We start from the raw sequence: 18,847 nt of genomic DNA, 5'->3' as shown, positions 1-18,847 counted from the left end.
TCTTTTTTGTTTTGTTTTCTGAAGATAAAAAAAAATGTGCTGGATGTTTTCTTGGTATCTGTATACAGAAAGACAGCAGTGGAAATGATCTCATTCTCATACATGGCTAATGTGGTCTGCTGAAAAGTGCTATTCTAAAAACAGGAGTGTGTGCACACACAAACACTACATCAATATCTCACTTTAGAACTGAGTTAAGAAAACAAAGCTTAATTGTCTGTCTTTTGATTTTAGAGTGTTTTTACATTCATCAATGCCTGTTCTGGCTCTGCTTTACTGCCTAACTACATCTAATACCTCCAGAAAGATGAAATAAATACATTCATATATGGTGAAATGTGACGCTGAGCTAAACGCTGACTTTTCAAAGGAAAACGTGAGAGATCTTACCTTGTGGTCATATGGGTTATAGGAGTGGAAAAGCTGAGAGAGCTCTCTAGTCCTTTGCTTCTTCTACAGAGACAAAAAAGAGAGAAGGGAGGACAACAAAAAACCTTTAGTCTCAAAACTATTTGAAATCTGAAACTGTAAAAAAACAATTCAGACAACGTTGAGCTCAAAACAATATACAAATAAACAATTACTTTATTAGTAAAAAGATTGCCTAAAAGTCCCACTCTGATCATCTTTTGATTTATTTTAAAGCGTTCCCAGTGGTCTCCTTATTATGATTATGCCGTTTTTAGCCAAAGCGAAGAACGTGTGTCAATTTTAGGACATAGTTTCAGCAGAGCAGCAATGGCTCGTTAGAAATTCACCTCAGAATGTTGGCATGGAGTAAGCTCAGCCCCACATCCCATCATCCCTTTTTTACACGCTCTCACACCACCTTACAGCCCCTCACAACCCCAAGCTAACATTATTGGTGCAACAAAAATGGCGAGCAATGTCGGAGCTATGCAGTCGTAAAACTTTGAGCCAGATTCCGGCTGAGACAAGGAAAACAAAGAGGTACATGGATCTATTTGTCTACAAGTGGATGAATCAGAATGGAGCGGAGCAGGGAGCTTGTGGCTTGCCAGTTGTAGATGGTATGTAATTTCAATTCAATTTTCAATTCAATTTTCTTTATGTGGCCCAGAATCACAACAGTCGTCTCAATGGGAATTGTACCGGTAATTGTAAAGTAAACATTAAATTATCAGGAACATGAAGTCAAAGAATTTAATAGGAAAATTCTAAATTGCTCCCATTTTGTATGGTATGAACTCAAAGATGGGAAACATTTTCCACATACACAAAATAACCAGTTCTCTGAAATATTGTTCACAAATCTGTCTAAATCTGTGATAGTGAGCATTTCTCCTTTGCCAAGACAATCCATCCCATCTCGCAGGTGTGCCATATCAAGATGCTGATTAGACAGCATGATTATTGCACAGGTGTGCCTTAGACTGGCCACAAAAAAAAAGGCCTCTTGATATGGCACACCTGCGAGGTGGGATGGATTGTCTTGGCAAAGGAGAAGTGCTCACTATCACAGATTTAGACAGATTTGTGAACAATATTTCAGAGAACTGGTTATTTTGTGTATGTGGAAAATGTTTCACATCTTTGAGTTCATACCATAGAAAATGGGAGCAATAACAAAAGTGTTGCGTTTATATTTTTGGTCAGTGTAAGTAAACAGACTAATCTAAACTGGATATCGCTGCCCTTAGACCCTCCTTTGCGGTAAGGAAAAACACCTAAAAAAATGGACCCTCAGGGGTTTCAACATGAAGAAGGGATCCTCCCCCAGGACAGAAAGTTGATGGAAAAAATTCAACCTTTTTCCAACAGCATTTTATTTTCAGCTGCTGCGGATTTATAATGATTTTAATAAAAAAATACTCAGAAATTTTACTTATGTCCTCCATCATCAGAAAAATTCCACAAGAACATGTTAAAAACAACCAAAAACATGATTTTATTGGAGTGGGTCTTTAAATCAATGAAAGCTTCGTGTGTCTAATGAGTGTTTGTCATTTACATTTTTCACTTCAATTTAAGAAAACATCTGCCATTCTTGTTGATTTCAACCAAATTTTGTTTTACCTGTTTTGAATTTGAATGTTTAGCATTAAGTCAAAGTCAGTCTGCTTGTCTTTAAAGACAAAGTAAACATTGGGGGACACAACTGTGCTAATTAAAATCTGGATGTTTTAGAAGAACTTACAATAGCTCTCTAGTCTTGCTGCCAATCAAAATCCATCTTTAACTTGCCCATAGTGAGCAGCGCCATGAACAAGAGAGAGGTGTGACCATCATGTGCTGTTTGTTAACGTTTACAGGGAGATAATTCACAGTTACAAAGAATAATAGTTAGCTTTTTGTTTAAACCATATTTGGCCAAAAAAGCAAACGCTAAAAAGAAAATTCAAAATAAAACGAGTAATTGGACCATAAATCCAAGACTTTGACTACATTGTTCTCTATGATTTAATGTTTATTATACAATTACTGCTATGAAGTCCATTGAGACAACTATTGTTTTAATATTGGGCTACTTAAATAAAATTGAATTGCATGGAATTGTGAAGTCTTTTAAAAAGAGATAAAATTTACTTGGAGTGGGTCTTTAGGTTTTGACTTTAGGATCTTTTTCTCCTTGATGTTGCATCACAACACAGAAACCACTAATACTTAAGTACCAGTTTAGATTTTTAGATTTAGAAATTCAAGGAACAAGAGTGGAAAAATATAAGGAAAGTATGGAACTTTTTGAGACAAGATTGAGCTTTTCTGTTTAAAGATTTAAGTGAGTGTTATTTTGAAAACAATTTTGCTTTTGAAAGATTCAGTAGAACGATTTGTTTCTTTTAAAATAAGTTCTCTTCTACCACTTTTAATTAAAATTCCAGCAGCAGGATTTTGGACCATACAGGCTTTTGGGAAAGTTTAAGATCATCCCAATAGCTAATAATTCCCACCAGCCTAATATTTAGGTAACAAATGCATGGACCAATTTCTCTGTATCAGAAAATATTCAAATTATTAATACATATTAAGGTCCAGTCTTTAGCAAAAACAACTCCAAGGTTTCTCCCAGCAGAACTGCAAGCCAATTACCATCCAGTTTGAGTGAATTGTTACCAAGTGCCTCCCTGAAGGGCTCAGGTCCACGAACAGCAGACTCTGTTTCAATCAAAGTCTAGTAGAAGAGAACAAGAAGTCAACCAAGTCTTGAAATCTTTAAGACAAAAGCAATCTCAGTATGAGTAGACAGCCAAAAGCCAGAATGGCCTCTTTAACTCTGTTTTAAAGCCTCTCTAAGTCACTTTCTGATCTGTTTCTCTGATCTGCTCAATCAGTGGGCTTGTGCTTCCACCATCTTGTCGCTCTAGTTTCCACAGGATTCCCATCCTCATACTCTGCCGCAGGGTTTTACAGTCCCGAGATCCTCTTTTCTCCCAATTTCTTTGACTTTCCACACGTCTCTCAGTTCTTTCTTTCCCCCCTTTTGTTTTCTCCAGGGAGAGAGACTCACTAATTATTCAGTGTCCACTGTCTTAGTTATCTCCTTACAAGGTGTCTGACTTTTCTTTTGCATGAGCGCCTGTGCCTGAAGCAAACCTGTACGAGAGCCACACTTTAGTCATTATTCTTCAACACCATTCTTTGTCACGGCTTCTTCACTTTTACCGCCACTCTGCATCTTAGGATTCACACCTGCCCATCTGTGAGAGCTGTTACCGCAGCTAAGGCTTTTTCAGACTCAAGACAAAAATGTGACAATTAACTAAGTTATAATAAAAAAAACGTGTATTTGTAAGGATCACTTATATGCATGCATTGATTCACAAAAACACAAAGACAGTTTTCCTGGATGCATTGAACCGTGGAACCGCGATTCAATGTAGTGGCGGTTTCCAAAAGAATGCCAGCATCCTTTACAGAAAATACAGCAAAACTATACAAATTGTTTTTATTAATATCCAATTTATAAATTAACGTCAAGGTGAAATTCAAACCAAAGCTGGAATTTTGATTTTTAAGTGTGGCCCTAACTCACAAAAGCAGTGAAGTAAGATGTAAAGCGATGTTTTGTGATAAATGCACACATTTATTCTTCACTTAGTTTCAGACTTCGTAGTATATTTAAAGGAAAAAAATGAGAACAATCCATTTTACAGAGGAGCTGATGTCTTCTCTGAAATCAAGAAAGCCAGTATTGTCTTTTTTTTTTTTTAAAGAGGTCAATCAAACGTGAACGGTTCAAACTGCTGCATTTCTGGCACAAGGGCACAACAGCTGCTTTCTAATTCCCTTCCGACCCCCACCCATCCAAGCGCCGGTCTGTTGCCAGGTTGGATTTACACCTTTTTTCAGAAGGTGGAGTCAAGCAACCAAAGGTGCCCCCCTCCATCCACCTGAGCCAGCATTCTTGCAAGGCTCAAGGCCACCAGAACTTTTCTTCTGTTCTGGAAAAAAGCTAATACTTTGAATAATTGAAGGTGTGTATTTATCCATTTGTTTTTAAAGGTGTATATATTACTCTTTATCGCCAAAGGAGGGCTGGTTCTTGGAGGAATTAAAATAACACTGGGACAATCATGAAGTAACATTCCAGGAAGGAGAATATTTATGAATAAACAGATATAGAGGCAAATCTATTGCAATAAATGAATTAATGGAGCATGATAGAGAGCAAAAACTGTATTTGAAGTAATTACATTGGCTATAATGCTATTTAAAGCTTGAGTGATAGGGCTGATTTCAGAAAATACAGTTTCTCACGTTTTAGTTAGACCCCACAAAAAATTATGCAATTTTATTTATCAAAGAATTATATCAATTATGGTAAACTTTTAGTCAATACAATGTTATATTAAGATTCAAAAACACTGACGCAAGTGTTCAGTAAAAAAACGTTTTATTTACCAACTGTCCTATATCTGATCAAAACATTTTTAACATGATGTAGCTGTATTAACAAGAATTAATTATCAACAAATCATGTACCGGTATTATCTTAATACAGCAGCAAGCAGTAATTAAAAAAAACTTCTACTGCCCCTAGTGGAATGATGATAAACAGCAGTATATGCAATGAGTTTTTAAGGACAGTTTGGAATAAGCTACTGTGAAAGGGATTGCAGAAAAGCATATATTAAATATGATACAAATTGTTATATAGGGTTAAGTGTTATTTCTGGAGAACTTGAGCTCTTTTGGCTCGTTCAAGTCCAAATTACACATTAAAAACATGTTTAAAAAAGGTTAATTTTCTTTGAGTTTATGAAACCTACAAAGTTTGAACATAACATGTTAAAGGTTCAGCCGGATCCAGTTGAATTTGAAATGTTATAATTATAAATTCTTGAAGAGACTGTAACCCGGTTCCGGGTTACAGTACGGACACGTGTGGCCTCACGGCGGCCATACAACTATCTTCAAACGACTTAAAAAGTTGATTTTCTCCAAAAAAGAGAGCTGACCATGACCCCTAAGAAAATCCAGGAATACGAAGACCTTAAAAAGACTCCTTAATTCTGTCTGATAAAAGCTAATGATAGATAATGATAAATCATGTAATATAATGGTTACGGTAGAACAGGAGTGGGATTATGTAAGTTCGCTTCCTTCCACTCCCTTTCAAGCAATATTTATTAAAATGTCTAATTATCTTAAGTCTGATTCGTCATTGTATGAATGTATAACTGATGATTGTATTGCTTTTGTGTATTCTTATTTGATTGCTTGAAATAAACCATTTCAAATCAAATCAAATCAAATCAAATCAAATCTTACTAAAATAAGAATTAAAAATGTTAGTTAATTGGAAAAAGGGGGATTTGGCAAAGAATTTACTTTTTCCACACAAACAGTGCATGTCTAATTATATAAAGCTAATGTGTAGAAAGAATGTGTGTGTTTAAACATATGAGTATTAAAAGAGTTTTTAGGTATGCTTTGTTTAGCCACTGTTACAACTCTTTACCATCAATTAAACTGTCCCTCAGGAATCAGTCAACACCAAATGGATATGTCTCGTTTTCACATCAGTCTCTAGAGCTCGCTAACATTCTTTAATGAGCAGTTCATTGGAGAAATGCAAGGATGGAAAAATGTTAAGCTGAAACTCGTTTTAATAAGTCGAGCAGACATTGTGATCATTAAAAAAGAACGTTTTATCTGTTCCATTCTAAGTGGACTGGATGCTCATTAATCAAGTGCAAGTCTTAGAGGCCCCAGACACCAACTTAACCATTAACTCAACCTAATACCTGCCTTTAACCAAATGTTTGTGTCTCCCCTGATACCTGTGGGGGGGGTCGTGTCCCGAATGGCGGCAAAAAGGGAAAGAGACAAGCATCCCGTCATCTCACTGTCCATGAGGCTGGATAAATGATTTAAAAAAGGGGAAAATATGGAGCTACTAGTGGCTGGCAAGCTGCTTAACTTTGACAGCTGCTGCACTGCTGCCTCATGGGTAATGGAGTTCTTAACCAATTACAGTCTGGGGAAATTAAAAACACTGTCCCACCAGAGCGGCTAATCTCCTACTCTATCACTTTGTCTTTTTCTCTCTTCTCCTACTGCAGCTGCTCCTTTTGAATGCACCCTAACCAAAAGACATTCAAACACACACAAACACAAACACACACAGCCTCCATTCAGTAAGTCCATTTATCAAGGCTAAGTTCCAGTCACAAGGGGATGATTATGGAGATCCAAGCTAATAACACTCACATCCTTTTATTCTCAACATGCTCCTTCTTCTCCTTCCATCCCTGTGGTCTCCCATTCTCTCCATCTGGGTTTCCTCTCCCAAACATGCATTTCCTCATATATCATTTATTATACTAAGTAAAAGGTTAGACCCACAAATACCACAAACACCTGGACCACAAAGGGTTCTCCAATCTTTGGAGTATAGCCTAGAAACCTAGAAATCCCATGTCTGATGGTTCAGAAAATTAGAAAAAAAATACAATTATATCATTTAACATGAAGATTGGTAGTTAGACATGGGTGCCTGGTTTCACAATCTGATGGAGTCACTTCTGAAATTATCCTAAAAATAATATGAAATGTTAATAATTTATAAATTCTCTAAATAAACTTGTTGTTTTTATGACATGTTGCTTAGTCTGCAGAAGAACCACGAGATGTGGAAAACATCCAGAAGAATTCTCACTACATAAATCATTTGCAATCTTTTTTTTTGTTTCAGATTCATTTAAATTGTTAAAAAAGAAAAAAAAAAGTGCTTTGAAATGACAAAAGTCAGAAAGTGATGTGATAAATACCGTTCACATAGGAGTTTGTAGCATCTGATGCTGATTATGGCAGATTGTGGCGCACTCCGGAAGAACATTTCCTTTCATTTGTGTGTTTTTAATCATCTCTAATCTCTCTGTCTGTTTTCACAACATCCTTTCTTCACCTTCTCTCTATTTTAATCTCAGGTCTGTGAGACCCACTGCACCAACCCCGCTCTTCATCCATCCCTCCTGCAGCCGTTCAACACAGTTGTGCTCCAGACAAACCATCTGGTGCGCTTTATTAATGACTGACCTTACAAGGGGTTAGGCGTCACCTAGCTGCCACCGCCCGGTGCTCGTGTGTATGTTTGTACGGGGGTGCAGGCTGACTGATGAAGTGATGCTATGTGCACTCTGACCGCTGGAGCAGGTGTATCCGTTACAGGAAGCACAGCACATGCTTGAATCAATGCTCACATTTAGCTACTGACTTACATTTTTAAGTCTGCCACTTTTTAAAAAAAAACTTCTTTTCAAAAATCACAGCAAAACTCATATTTTCTTCTTTTTTTTTTACATGGAAAACTGAAAAAAAAAACAACTATGTATATTAAGCACTCAGCACATTATAAACAGAGATTATATTGGTTTGTTTTTATCACAAATGGATAATGCACATATGGATTTAAGTCTGTGGCTCTTGGTGAAAGCCAGATTTTGTCTGTGCTGCAGCATGTGCCCAAGGGTAGGCAGTCGTCTGTGTGGGAGACGTCCTTAAGGAAAGTATCAGCTTATGAAATGTTTAACATGTGTAATGGGATAAAGGATGCAGATTCAGGGAAAAGAGGTGGGGGGGAAAAATCAACGACAACAAATAGCCTTTACCTGAAGGTGGGTGCTTGGGTAAAAAAAGAAATCTTACTAATGTGCTCTTCATGGTGTTTTAAAAATGGAATATGTAGACATTTGTTCCTAAATGTGTATGCCTACCTATGGATTAGTGCCGTTTGTGCACCAATGCAGGCTGTGTGCCTGGGATATATCATAATCTACACCTGCTTGTACTTACTGTATTTTTCACACCAGATTACAAGGTGCACTGTCAATGTATGGTCTATTTTTGAACTTATGACCACCGGACTATAAGACGCATTAAGCGAAACAAAAGAGTCAGAGTTAAATCTGTCTGTCTGGCAATATTAACTGTATTTACAGTAAATCTAGAATTTGCTTGTAACACGCTACACGTCAGCCGCATTAGCGTATTTATAACACCCAACCTTGTTTGCAACATGCAAAGATCCCACCAAATCAAACATCATTGTGACTGCACTAACTCCCAACCTTGTTAGTAAGACTTATAAAAGAAAAAACATAGTCTGACAACATGACACGTTAGCCGGGTCAGCACGTTTACAAAAACACACACTATACCTGGTTTGAAATCACTGCATTCAGGATTGATTTTAAATAACTGGACTTTTAGTTGTCCCTAAGGTGAGGACCATAACTTATGGTGAGGCTTCGTTCTGCCATTACAGTAGAGACTGTAGAGGTTTTTAAGAAGACCCACCTTTCTAAATTTGCTTTTAGTTGATCTTATCTTCTTACTTATTGTATCAGTTTTAATACATATTATTCTATGTATTTAACTGTATTTTTCATGCGTTTTATCTTTTGTCCGTTTTGTGTTTTTAATAGAAATCTTATGTATGTAATTTTAGCATCTTACTATAATTTTAGCCCCAGTCTTTCTTGTGGTAATCTTTTCTACCGGGGCTTGTCGGCTTGGTTGATGGCTGTTGCTGCAGTTGATGCCCTTGCTGGGGGCAGCTGGAGATCCAACATTGCAGCTGTGGGTTGGACAACATTGCCGTCCTGGTTTGGGTGGGCGCCGTGACAATGTTCCTATGGCTGAGCTGGCTTCTGGCATGAGAATGGATTCCCAAATACCGTTTCCTCACAGCAGAGCATTAAGTTTCTTCTGTAAGTTATTTTTATAAGTATTCATTGTTTGTGGGGTCATGGGTCTGTTAACGGAGAAGCTCCTTTTCTGAATAAAGTCTGATTTAATCTGATTTGACACCCAAACTTGTTAGCAACTTGTAGAAAAGACAGACAGGCATTTTGACAGAGCGCCATGTACCTCTCAACATCACTTCAATATCAGTAAACATAACCAGAATAAATCCATCTATAAGGTGCTTCAGATTATAAGGCTCACTGTCGTTCTTTGAAAAAAAAAAAATTAGTGCAGAAAATACGGTATTACTAACACATTTTAATAACCTGCTAAGTTTTACTGTCAGTGTTGTTGAATTCTATTTACTATAAGCCAGAAACAGCTGTTCTCATTTTTATAAAGCTAAAATAACGATAAACCATATTAAAATTCCTGATCGAATCCAAATGTTGTATTTATGTAGAGATACTGGGGGGGGGGGAAAGATGACAATGTCCACTTTAAAAGACTCAAATTTAATGGAAGTTTTCTCCTCCATACTCACCACTTGTGCCGGCACCTGCTCCATCTTTGCAGCAGGTGTTCCAGGTCTGGGATAGAACTGATTGATGAAGAGGCTCGGGAATCGATAGAGTTTCACCAACTCTAGTGTTTCTTGGAAGTCCTCCTCCGTCTCACCAGGAAAACCACAGATTATATCTGTGGCAATCGTTACGCCAGGTACTCTGAGACGAAAGCAGAGACACTTTAAGTAAGGTTTGAATCTTTAGAGTACATGCATGCACACACAAAAACACACACAAAACATTGGAAATTAACCACTTTATGGAAAATAAAGGACATGTGAACTTATTCATATTATTAAAAAAAAGAAGAATATATCAGTTTGACAAATGATATTAAAGTTTATTTGTAGATGAGAAATTTTTTCCAACATTTCATGCTTTCAAGGTAAAAAGAAAAACTTTGCAAACCACAAAAGCATTTCAGGAAGCAACAGCGTTCCCCAATCGACCCGTTCGGCCAATCAAAACCTGATTAGCAGCCTCTGCTGCAAATCACTAGTTATAGATTATTGATTGGCTGGCTCATTCGATTAAATGTGGGGCGATAGTGTGGTATTGGAATGGGAGTATTGATTTCTTCCGTGTATTTCGTTTGCATTGGCTGCCTTTAAACAAAAGCCTACAAAGCAAAGTCATCACTATCGGTCTGAAAAATGTTAACCTGGAGAAAACCATGACCCACCCCCCACGACAAATGAACACTTTTAAAGCCGGTTACCATTGGTGTCTATTAATACGCTTGATCCAAAAGCAATTCATTGTCATCATCAAAATCCCTGACAGCCTAAAATTACCACAATAACATATAATAATCAAATGAGCAATGTGTGAATTATTTTAATGACAAGGATCCAATTACTTTTAGACATCTTTCCACTTATGGAAATAAAGTTACTTTACTGTTTGCTAATAGAAATAAAAGGTTTAAGTAAGGGATCCTTCCCAGGCATCTCATTTTCTTTCTATTAACTATTTGTTAGCTTAGTTCTCACCTTTATATCCTTATTGCACCTCTCGTATTGTCCACTAGATTTTTGACTTTTATAGCATCTTATTACATCATCATCCTTTACTGTTTCCCAAAAGTTTGTTTCAGAAAGTAAACTAAGCTGCTTATAACAAAAGTGGCTATAAATAAATGCATTTTTGACATAAAACGAAAAAGAAAGACATAAACAGCTTACTTTTTACTCACGTGTTAACTGCTCCTACTTGTTTTGGTTTTTTACTGCTATTTTTAGTCTCTCAGCTTTTTTCATCTGAATTGTTCTAATCGATACCATGTTTTCAGAAATGTTTTTTTAAAAGAAAAATGGACTAAACTGAACAAATAAACACAGGAATACAAATAATCTAATCTCTGGGTGAGAATCAATGAAAGCTCGAGGAGATTAGAAAACTGAAACCTCTATGAACCTTTTTTAGAGCGACACCTTACAGAAAGGGTGACTGATCCAGAGGGAAGGGCCTTTTCTCTAATAATGAAACATGATGTTATTTTAATTACATTAACTTCCTGCATCTGCTGCCCCATGATAACCTCTGACCTATTGATGGCTTCCGATTGGCCCATGGTCATTAATATTTACCAGTGCCTTGCAGGCTAGAGCATCCTTGACCTTTCAGAATTGGCTGACAGCTATCCTATAGAAAAGTTAAGGTATACAAATAAAAAGCAGTGCGGAAATGGATGGATAAATGACAAAACAGTGGTGTTTGTTAAAATAGATGTTCCAGGAAATTACTGGAAGCTCTTAAATCAATTGTTCCAGCCTCTACTGTGTGGTTAACAAATGATAGATGGTTGAGTCTGTTATCTTATTAGATAAACAAATGATTATTTGCTGCTTGTTGGCTCTTGTTGTAATTAATCAAGTAAAGTGGAGCAAAGTGTGAAGGTAGTAAGTTTTTGAAGCTCTGTTGTGTCACTTCTTACCAAAAAAACAAACGAAAGTCCCAATAAAAACCTCTTCAAACGTGTCTCTGTGACAAGTGTGCATCTCAAAAGATAATAAAATTCAAAAGCATTGTGGGGGGGAAAAAAACACCAACACTAAAGAAAGGTGTTTCACATAACTGCATAGTTTTGTTCTGCACAGTAATTAAAACTTAAACTATGTTATAACTGTGTTATTTTTAGTGTGTGACTAAACCAACCCACCCCCACCCAAGAAAAAAAAGTGCTTTTCATTTATGCGTAAAAAGTTCATATTTAGCTAAAAAGGAAATGTAGGTAGTAGTGGAAGTAAATGTACAGGGCCAAAAATAATGGGGACAATACATAGAAAGATATTTCAAAAAAGGAAATATGCTCTACAGATACATTTGAGTTGACTTTTGCTTTTGGGGGTCTCTGGAATAAAAGACTTTCAGCTAAAAAGCGTGGATGCCTCTGTAAAACTCCGAGCCATATGAGCTCCCAGACCAGCGTTCCTTGCAAAATTCCGGTGAAATTCCAGTGACGGTCTGAGGCATCATATTTACAACAACACTCTCCCCATATTTGTTCTGATTAAAAAAGAGAATCTGAAAGAAGACGGCAAAAACATGTCATCAAAACAGTTTTGTATTGATTTTTAGCCATTCTTCCAAAACAAAAAACAAATTGTGCAAGGAAATGCCCAATGGGGCTCCAAACTGCAGGTCTGATGGGGTTTAAGCTTTCTGTAATAAAAAGAATTACAAAAAAATGAGTTTCTTTCTACCAGTTTACTAACTAATGCTGAGACTCCCATTATGAACAGCTCAACTGTGAAAAAACTAATCCCAAAACGGTGGAAAACGGGCCTGTGGTGTGTGTTTGGCTTCTGTCATCTCTCCTTTTGCTCATCTGAGGATGGGGGACCGTAACCCCAAAGACAGCAGCCTCTTTAAGCCACAGTGCAAAACTGGAATGTGACAGGCTTTACACAAGGGAAGAAAATTCATTAAATCAGAATGATATCAAACTAAATCTGAGAATCAACGAAACAAAACAGCATTCATGTGTGATCTCATCAACTTTCTGTTTAAGAAGGCTTTCCACACATGGATGTGTGATTTCTGTGAACACGAAACCGGTCGAATCGGAAATTTAAAACACATGAGTGTTTGGGAGGATGTAGACACATCCAGTATCAGTAAACGCTCCAATGAGAGGATGAAAGAGACACCACAGGTGCAGAGGAGCCCCTGCAAAGTGACGGGAGTAAACAGTAAACCGGGTTTGAAGGTGAAATGAGGAAGCCGATGTGAGGCAAGACAGAAAAATAAAAGCTGACGTTTGAAAAAAAATATCAGTCTGGCAAGGCAAATATTTACCTGTTCATGTGTCAGAACGAGACCAGGCCACCATCTGTGCAGCAGTGTGTGTACTCTCTGAAATTGTAATGCTGTGGAGTCTGGCTGTTGTGGTGTATGAGTTACAGAACGCAGTGAAAATGTGAGGAAGAGGTAAATATGTATTATGCAAAAAGATTGGCTTGAGGCAGATTTGGTGAGAAAATGTATCTCAAAGTTTGCAAATGTTCCTGCTGTAGGCAACTTAAAGATCTGCATAAAAGCAGAGCAGCTTGTTACCTAACTACACTAATTAAAAGCTTAACCATCATTTTTTTTCCACACTATAGGGCGAACTTAAAAGCCTTCATTTTTTTCAAAAAATGACAGTGTGCCGTAAATTCTCGATTGCCTTATATGCTGATTAATTCTGCGCTTAGTGATGTGAAGCTTTTTTGAGATGTACACCAGGGACACGACTGTAGACCTGAACAAGAACTGGCTGCACACAAGGTTGTTGCTGTAAATACGCCAACTACCCTAACGTGTAGCACTGGAATGTTTAGTTTTACATGTTACTAACATAGTTGGAGGTTAGTGTAGTCACAGTAATGTTTGTTTTGACGCTAGCAATCTTTTTTCACAGGTTGTCAACAAGGTTGGGAGTTACAGGTATTGTAAATTTGCCAATGCTTCTGACGTGACCAACGTGTAGCATGTTACAAACAAGTTATGGGCTATGTCCAAATTCCCACCCCAATACCCAACTACCAAAAAACGAAATACTGCGGGACTATGCAGTGCCCTGGATTTTGAAAGCAGTTCGGACACCATGCTCAATACTTTTTTTTTTTTAAACTGCAAATCTGACATCTCTGAATTCACGAAGTGAAAATCTAATCGATATGAGCGTTTTATGAGGACTATTTACAAATCCACAGTGTCATGAGAATGAAAAGATTGTTAGTTTATTTAAAAAATAAATTTAAATACATTTTCTTTTCAAAAATTGTTCAAACGCAATGCATCATGGTCTACATTCACCAATCCAGTGAGCATCCATGCACACTAAAGAATGTAGTGGAATTAAAAGACAGCCCTATATCTACTGTGATAATATTTTTGTCGCTCTTAATGTTATAGGGTCAAATTTGGATAAGATTAAAGTAAATAGGAAACCAGATGTAAAAAAAACCCTGAAAATTTGAAAATAAGATAAGTATAAATGTAAAGTGAAAAATACAAAGAAATATTGTTTTTTTATTTGCCAAGTTTACAATATTATTTTTTTTAATTTATAATTATTATTTTTTCCAATTTTACAAGGTTTATTTTTGAGTTTGAAATTGTTTTCAAATTTGTAATTTTTCATTCATTTACATTTTTATTCACTTTAAGTTGATTCACATTTGACCCCATATAATGTGCCTCTGTGAGTTTGCCTTAGTTATTAAACGAGTTCAAAATTAGACCTTTCATCAACGATGCATTATCTGGTGCACCCTGCTGTCCAGCAAATACAGTATTACATTTTTAGGGTAGAATCAGATTGATTACACAGTATGAAACACTATGCCGAAGTTCAAACAGAATTAGAGCTTCTTATTCCTTTAAATTAAATTAATAGTTTTTTCCTCATGACCTTAATTTTTGATTTACAGTCGGAATGACTTGTTAGGAAAGTAGCTATTTAGAAGTCAGAATGTGTACATAATTATAAAGTTAGACTGTTTTCAGGATTCTTTTTTTATACATTTGAAGCTTTTTGAGGAAGGCCAGAAATGAATATCTGATGAGGCAGTTACTCTACAGCTTTTGCCAGATAATGAAAAACAGAAATAGATCTATAGTAAAACATGTGGAGTCAAATAAGCCTCGCATGTAACTTTATGGATCAGCACTAACTAGCTGCCTGCTGTGCCTTCTTCATGGCGGTGTTGCGACTTCTGAAGCTGAAATCATAAAGTAAGAAGGGCGCCCACACACTCTTCACACACTGTCAGCTTAAGATTTGTCATTATTGCCACCTGAAAGGCAGTTCTCAGAGGGAACTTGTGAAAATAATCCATAAACAGTTTTGTGCATTGTGTACTCCGCTCAGAGTGTTTGTTTGCCATCTGCATTTGCATTTGGATGGCATGATCTTCCAATTTGGCTCTTTTTATGTGTGTTGCAACATAAACCTTTTATACAAGCATCTCATTGTTCTTCTCACAAACCAAACCAACAACTTCAGAACTGTTGGATGTACAGTATATAAACGCTAGAATGATATTCCTCTGAAGGGAGGGCAGATGGAGTCTGAGAGAGGGTAGAACAAGGACACTTGAGAGGAGTGCAGGTAATGACTCAGACTCTTGCGCCACTGATTTAGCAGTTGCAGCAGCAGGTAATGACACGGTCGCAAAATGGCTCAATTTATAGAGAGGAACAGAGAAAGAGAAGCAGTGGGTATCATTCACCATTCTCTCCAACTGCCACTATCTACAATGAAGAAGGAAAAGGGTGAGTATCAGTTAAGAGGATGTTGGGTGACGGAGCATTTAGCAACAAGTGTTTCAGACTGATTAAAGCCATAAAAAGGGAAATAGTGGTTTTCCTTGTTAGTCTAATGTAACTTTAACAACTGGAAAATGACAGAGGATTTCTCTGTCTTGACCATGATGACCCCACGGCCTGATAAGAGACAAATGGAGCTAGAAGTAGGCTGCACGTTGGCCTCATAAACAAATATTTGATTGGCTTTAAATTTAAAGCAAGTGCTGCCTTTTTTGCTGTTCACTGGTACAATTCAAATATTGAGACTAGAAGACGCAAACAGTGCTTAAACCTGGCGAGTCAGTGTTCGTCCTAGTGTGTTTTCACTTAGCACACATTCACACTGGCATGTTTTTCCTGCACTAAGTCATCTTTCCTGATGTCCAGCTTGGATCGACAGGTGTGAAAGCTCACCAGCTCTCTGGTCTAGATAACACAAACCATGCCTCATTTAACAACAAGGCTATTACTTCACTTGCAAAGACGATGGTGCGATTCAGTTGTGGTATAAATGCTGATAAAAGGTAAAGGTAAAGGTAAAAAGGCAGGTAAGTAAACCAAATCGAGTAAATCACAGTAAAGCTACACATACACCGGCCTCAGCAACTGGCGTTCAAGTGACCGCGTTCAATGAAATGTCTATGTAAACACCCATAAACCCGCGTTTCAGGCTTTCACGTTCAAAATTCCTGTGCCCGCGCATCACTACACAATTATTTTAACCCTTGTGCTATCCATGGCACTTAAACATTGGGAGTTGGGTCATCTAGACCCACTAGACAGTGCGCTGAACCTTTTTTCTTCAATGATTTGTGATCTTCACTGGTGTCCATGGATTACATGAAATCTTCTATACCTTTATCCACCTTTGTCATGGTAGGGATAACAGATCAGTGTAAGAGTGGGGTCATCTCGACCCCGTAAGATAGCACAACCAGTTGAACTTTCAGCCGGTTGAACTTTTGACTTATTGAACAGCTTTGACCAATAAGGGAGTCGGATGTGGTAGTGATGTATGAGTAGCATAATTTCTGTATCCTAACCACTTTCAGAGGACAGCTGTGTGTTAAAGCAAACAAAATCATGGTGTGAATGATTTTTTTTCTTTCCTTTCCAATCAGAGTTTGCAGAACTATCCTGATGTGGAAACGTTACATTTCTAAACTAAAACGTCCTGATATGTACAGTGTCAGAAAGAGAATAATTTGTCAGTCACTGTTTCTGCAAGTTGTCCCAATTGAACAGATACAAGAGGTCTATAATGTTCATCACAGAAACACTTAAACCCCAAGAAACAGAATGTGAAAAAAACACTGTATGATTAAAAAAAAAGTACCAGTATTTGCATAATGTTGCAGAAATTAAGTATTTAGTCAAAAACATGTTTTTCTAAATAGTTAGTAAAACAAGCATCCCTTGTCACAATGACAGAAGTCAAAGATTTACCATAGGTCTTCTATTTTGGTCCAGCCTTCCATGCAGTTATTCTTAAGAGCTGTGATGTTTTAGGGCTGTTGCTGGCCAACATGGACTTCTAACTACATCCACAGATTGTCTAATATATTAAAGTCCAGAGATTGGCCAGACCACTCTGAAGCTATAAATTCTTTCTACGAACCAATTCCTTCTTTGCCCAGGTGATGTGTTTGGGCTCATTGTCCTATTGAAAACAACCAGCCCAAAATCTCACCATGTGTTCATTCTTTCCATAACACTCATCATTTGCCCCGTGCCCTTTGCAAGAAGTAGCCCAAAAGCATGATGAATCAACCCCCCCCCTGTTATCCAGTGGGTGACCCAGTCCGCCTCTGGATCATCCAGGTGGTCTTTGGCAAAATTTAGACAGGTCTGGACTAGGGATGGGTACCGAGCCCCGGTATTGAACGAGCCCTGGGGCAACATTCTGCAAGACCGCAGTATCGTTAAGATCTGACCTCATCGGTTCTGCTATCGGTACTACAGAAGTCGCTTTTTTTGTGTCCCACAAAATATAAACGTTATCTACCATATTTAACTCACCAAGTCAGTCAATTTTCCGTTAATTAATGATGATATTAATTTTGCCATTCTCGCTGAAGAGGAAAGGTCTGTCTGGTTATTTGTGTGCACGGGGGGCGGAGCTGTTGTTCAGACAGTACGATAAGAGTATTGTTAAAATACCGGATCAATAAGCAGTATCAATACGAGCAGTAGTACCGTTAAAACCTTAACGATACCCAACTATAACTTTGGGATTTGAACGCATGTCAACACCATGTGTTACTACGTAACCTTTGATACTGTGGTAACAGCTCTTTTCAGGTCATTGGTCAGTTCCCTCATGTAGTTCTGAGTCGTTTCCTTACTGTTCTTAAGATAGTTTATACTCCACCCGGTGAAGTCTTGCATGGAGCTCCAGGTGAAGAGAGACTGTCAGTGATCTTGCATTACTTCCATTTGCTCCAACAGCTGATCTCTTCTCACCAAGCCTCTTGCTCACCATAGATTGGTTCATCGCAGTTCTTTTTCAGGTCTTCTTGACCATAGTGTCCTTTGACAGCTCTTTGGTCTTGGTCATGGTGGAGAGATTGTAGTCTGACTGTTTAAGTGTGTGGACAGGTGTCTTTCACACTGATAACCAGTTTAAACAGTTAATACAGATAATGAGTGGCGGATAGAAGAGACGATAAAGAAGTAGAAACAGATCTGTAAAAGACAGAATCTTTGCTCGCTTCTGTTAAAAATGTATTTTCTGCATCAATATGCATATACATTTTTAAAATAATTATTTAACCTTCGGTCTCTCACAATTGAAATTCCTCTATGATGAACGTTACAGACCTCTCTCATCTTTCTGAGAGGGAGAACTTGCAGTATTGGTGACAGGCAAAGACCATATCAACAACTATATAAACATACCAGCGAGCAGGGCTCCAGATTTTCTATCTCAACCAATCACATAGTTGTTCCCCATCTTTCCTTAATCCTTTTCAATTAATCATTTACCTGAGCAGCCATAAAATCACAGTAGGTGAATGCCTGATGTGAGTTACATGAACAGGAAATGTTGGAGCGCTAATAACTCAAACGCCAAAGCATTTGACTTCAAGTCTGCAGTGCAAAACAATTTCTGTCTATGCAGCAGGTCATTTGTAAAGACTGAGGTGGACACTGTGGGATAAACCAAGAGCCAAGTAAATAATGATCCCACAGGAGCCATCAGTAAACTTTATCATTTAATGAAATGGCCTGAACAGAGTGGAGCAGGCCTATAGTGCAATTTCACACACACACACTTAGGCACGCTGGGCCACACATACGCCATTAGCCTTGGAGAAGGGTAATGAGAACAT

The 18,847-nt window shown here is 37.6% G+C and overlaps 1 protein-coding gene across 2 annotated transcripts in view; it reads right to left on the bottom strand.

Moving 5' to 3' along the window:
- cdkal1 (CDK5 regulatory subunit associated protein 1-like 1) overlaps positions 1 to 18,847 on the bottom strand; it is a 252,726-nt gene that overhangs the window by 67,644 nt on the left and 166,235 nt on the right. For both annotated transcript variants that reach the window (XM_023963817.2, XM_023963818.2), the window contains exons 11-12: positions 9,698 to 9,878; positions 391 to 453 (exon numbers count right to left, since the gene is read on the bottom strand). In XM_023963817.2, the coding sequence (XP_023819585.1) occupies positions 391 to 453; positions 9,698 to 9,878 (244 nt within the window). The remainder of the gene's footprint in view (positions 1 to 390; positions 454 to 9,697; positions 9,879 to 18,847) is intronic.

The sequence above is a fragment of the Oryzias latipes genome, chromosome 16 (assembly GCF_053564925.1).
Source record: "Oryzias latipes strain Hd-rR chromosome 16, Olatipes_Hd-rR_3.1".
Taxonomy (NCBI): domain Eukaryota; kingdom Metazoa; phylum Chordata; class Actinopteri; order Beloniformes; family Adrianichthyidae; genus Oryzias; species Oryzias latipes.
The sequence above is the reverse complement of the archived record's forward strand: the minus strand, read 5'-3'. Positions and strand labels throughout refer to the sequence as shown.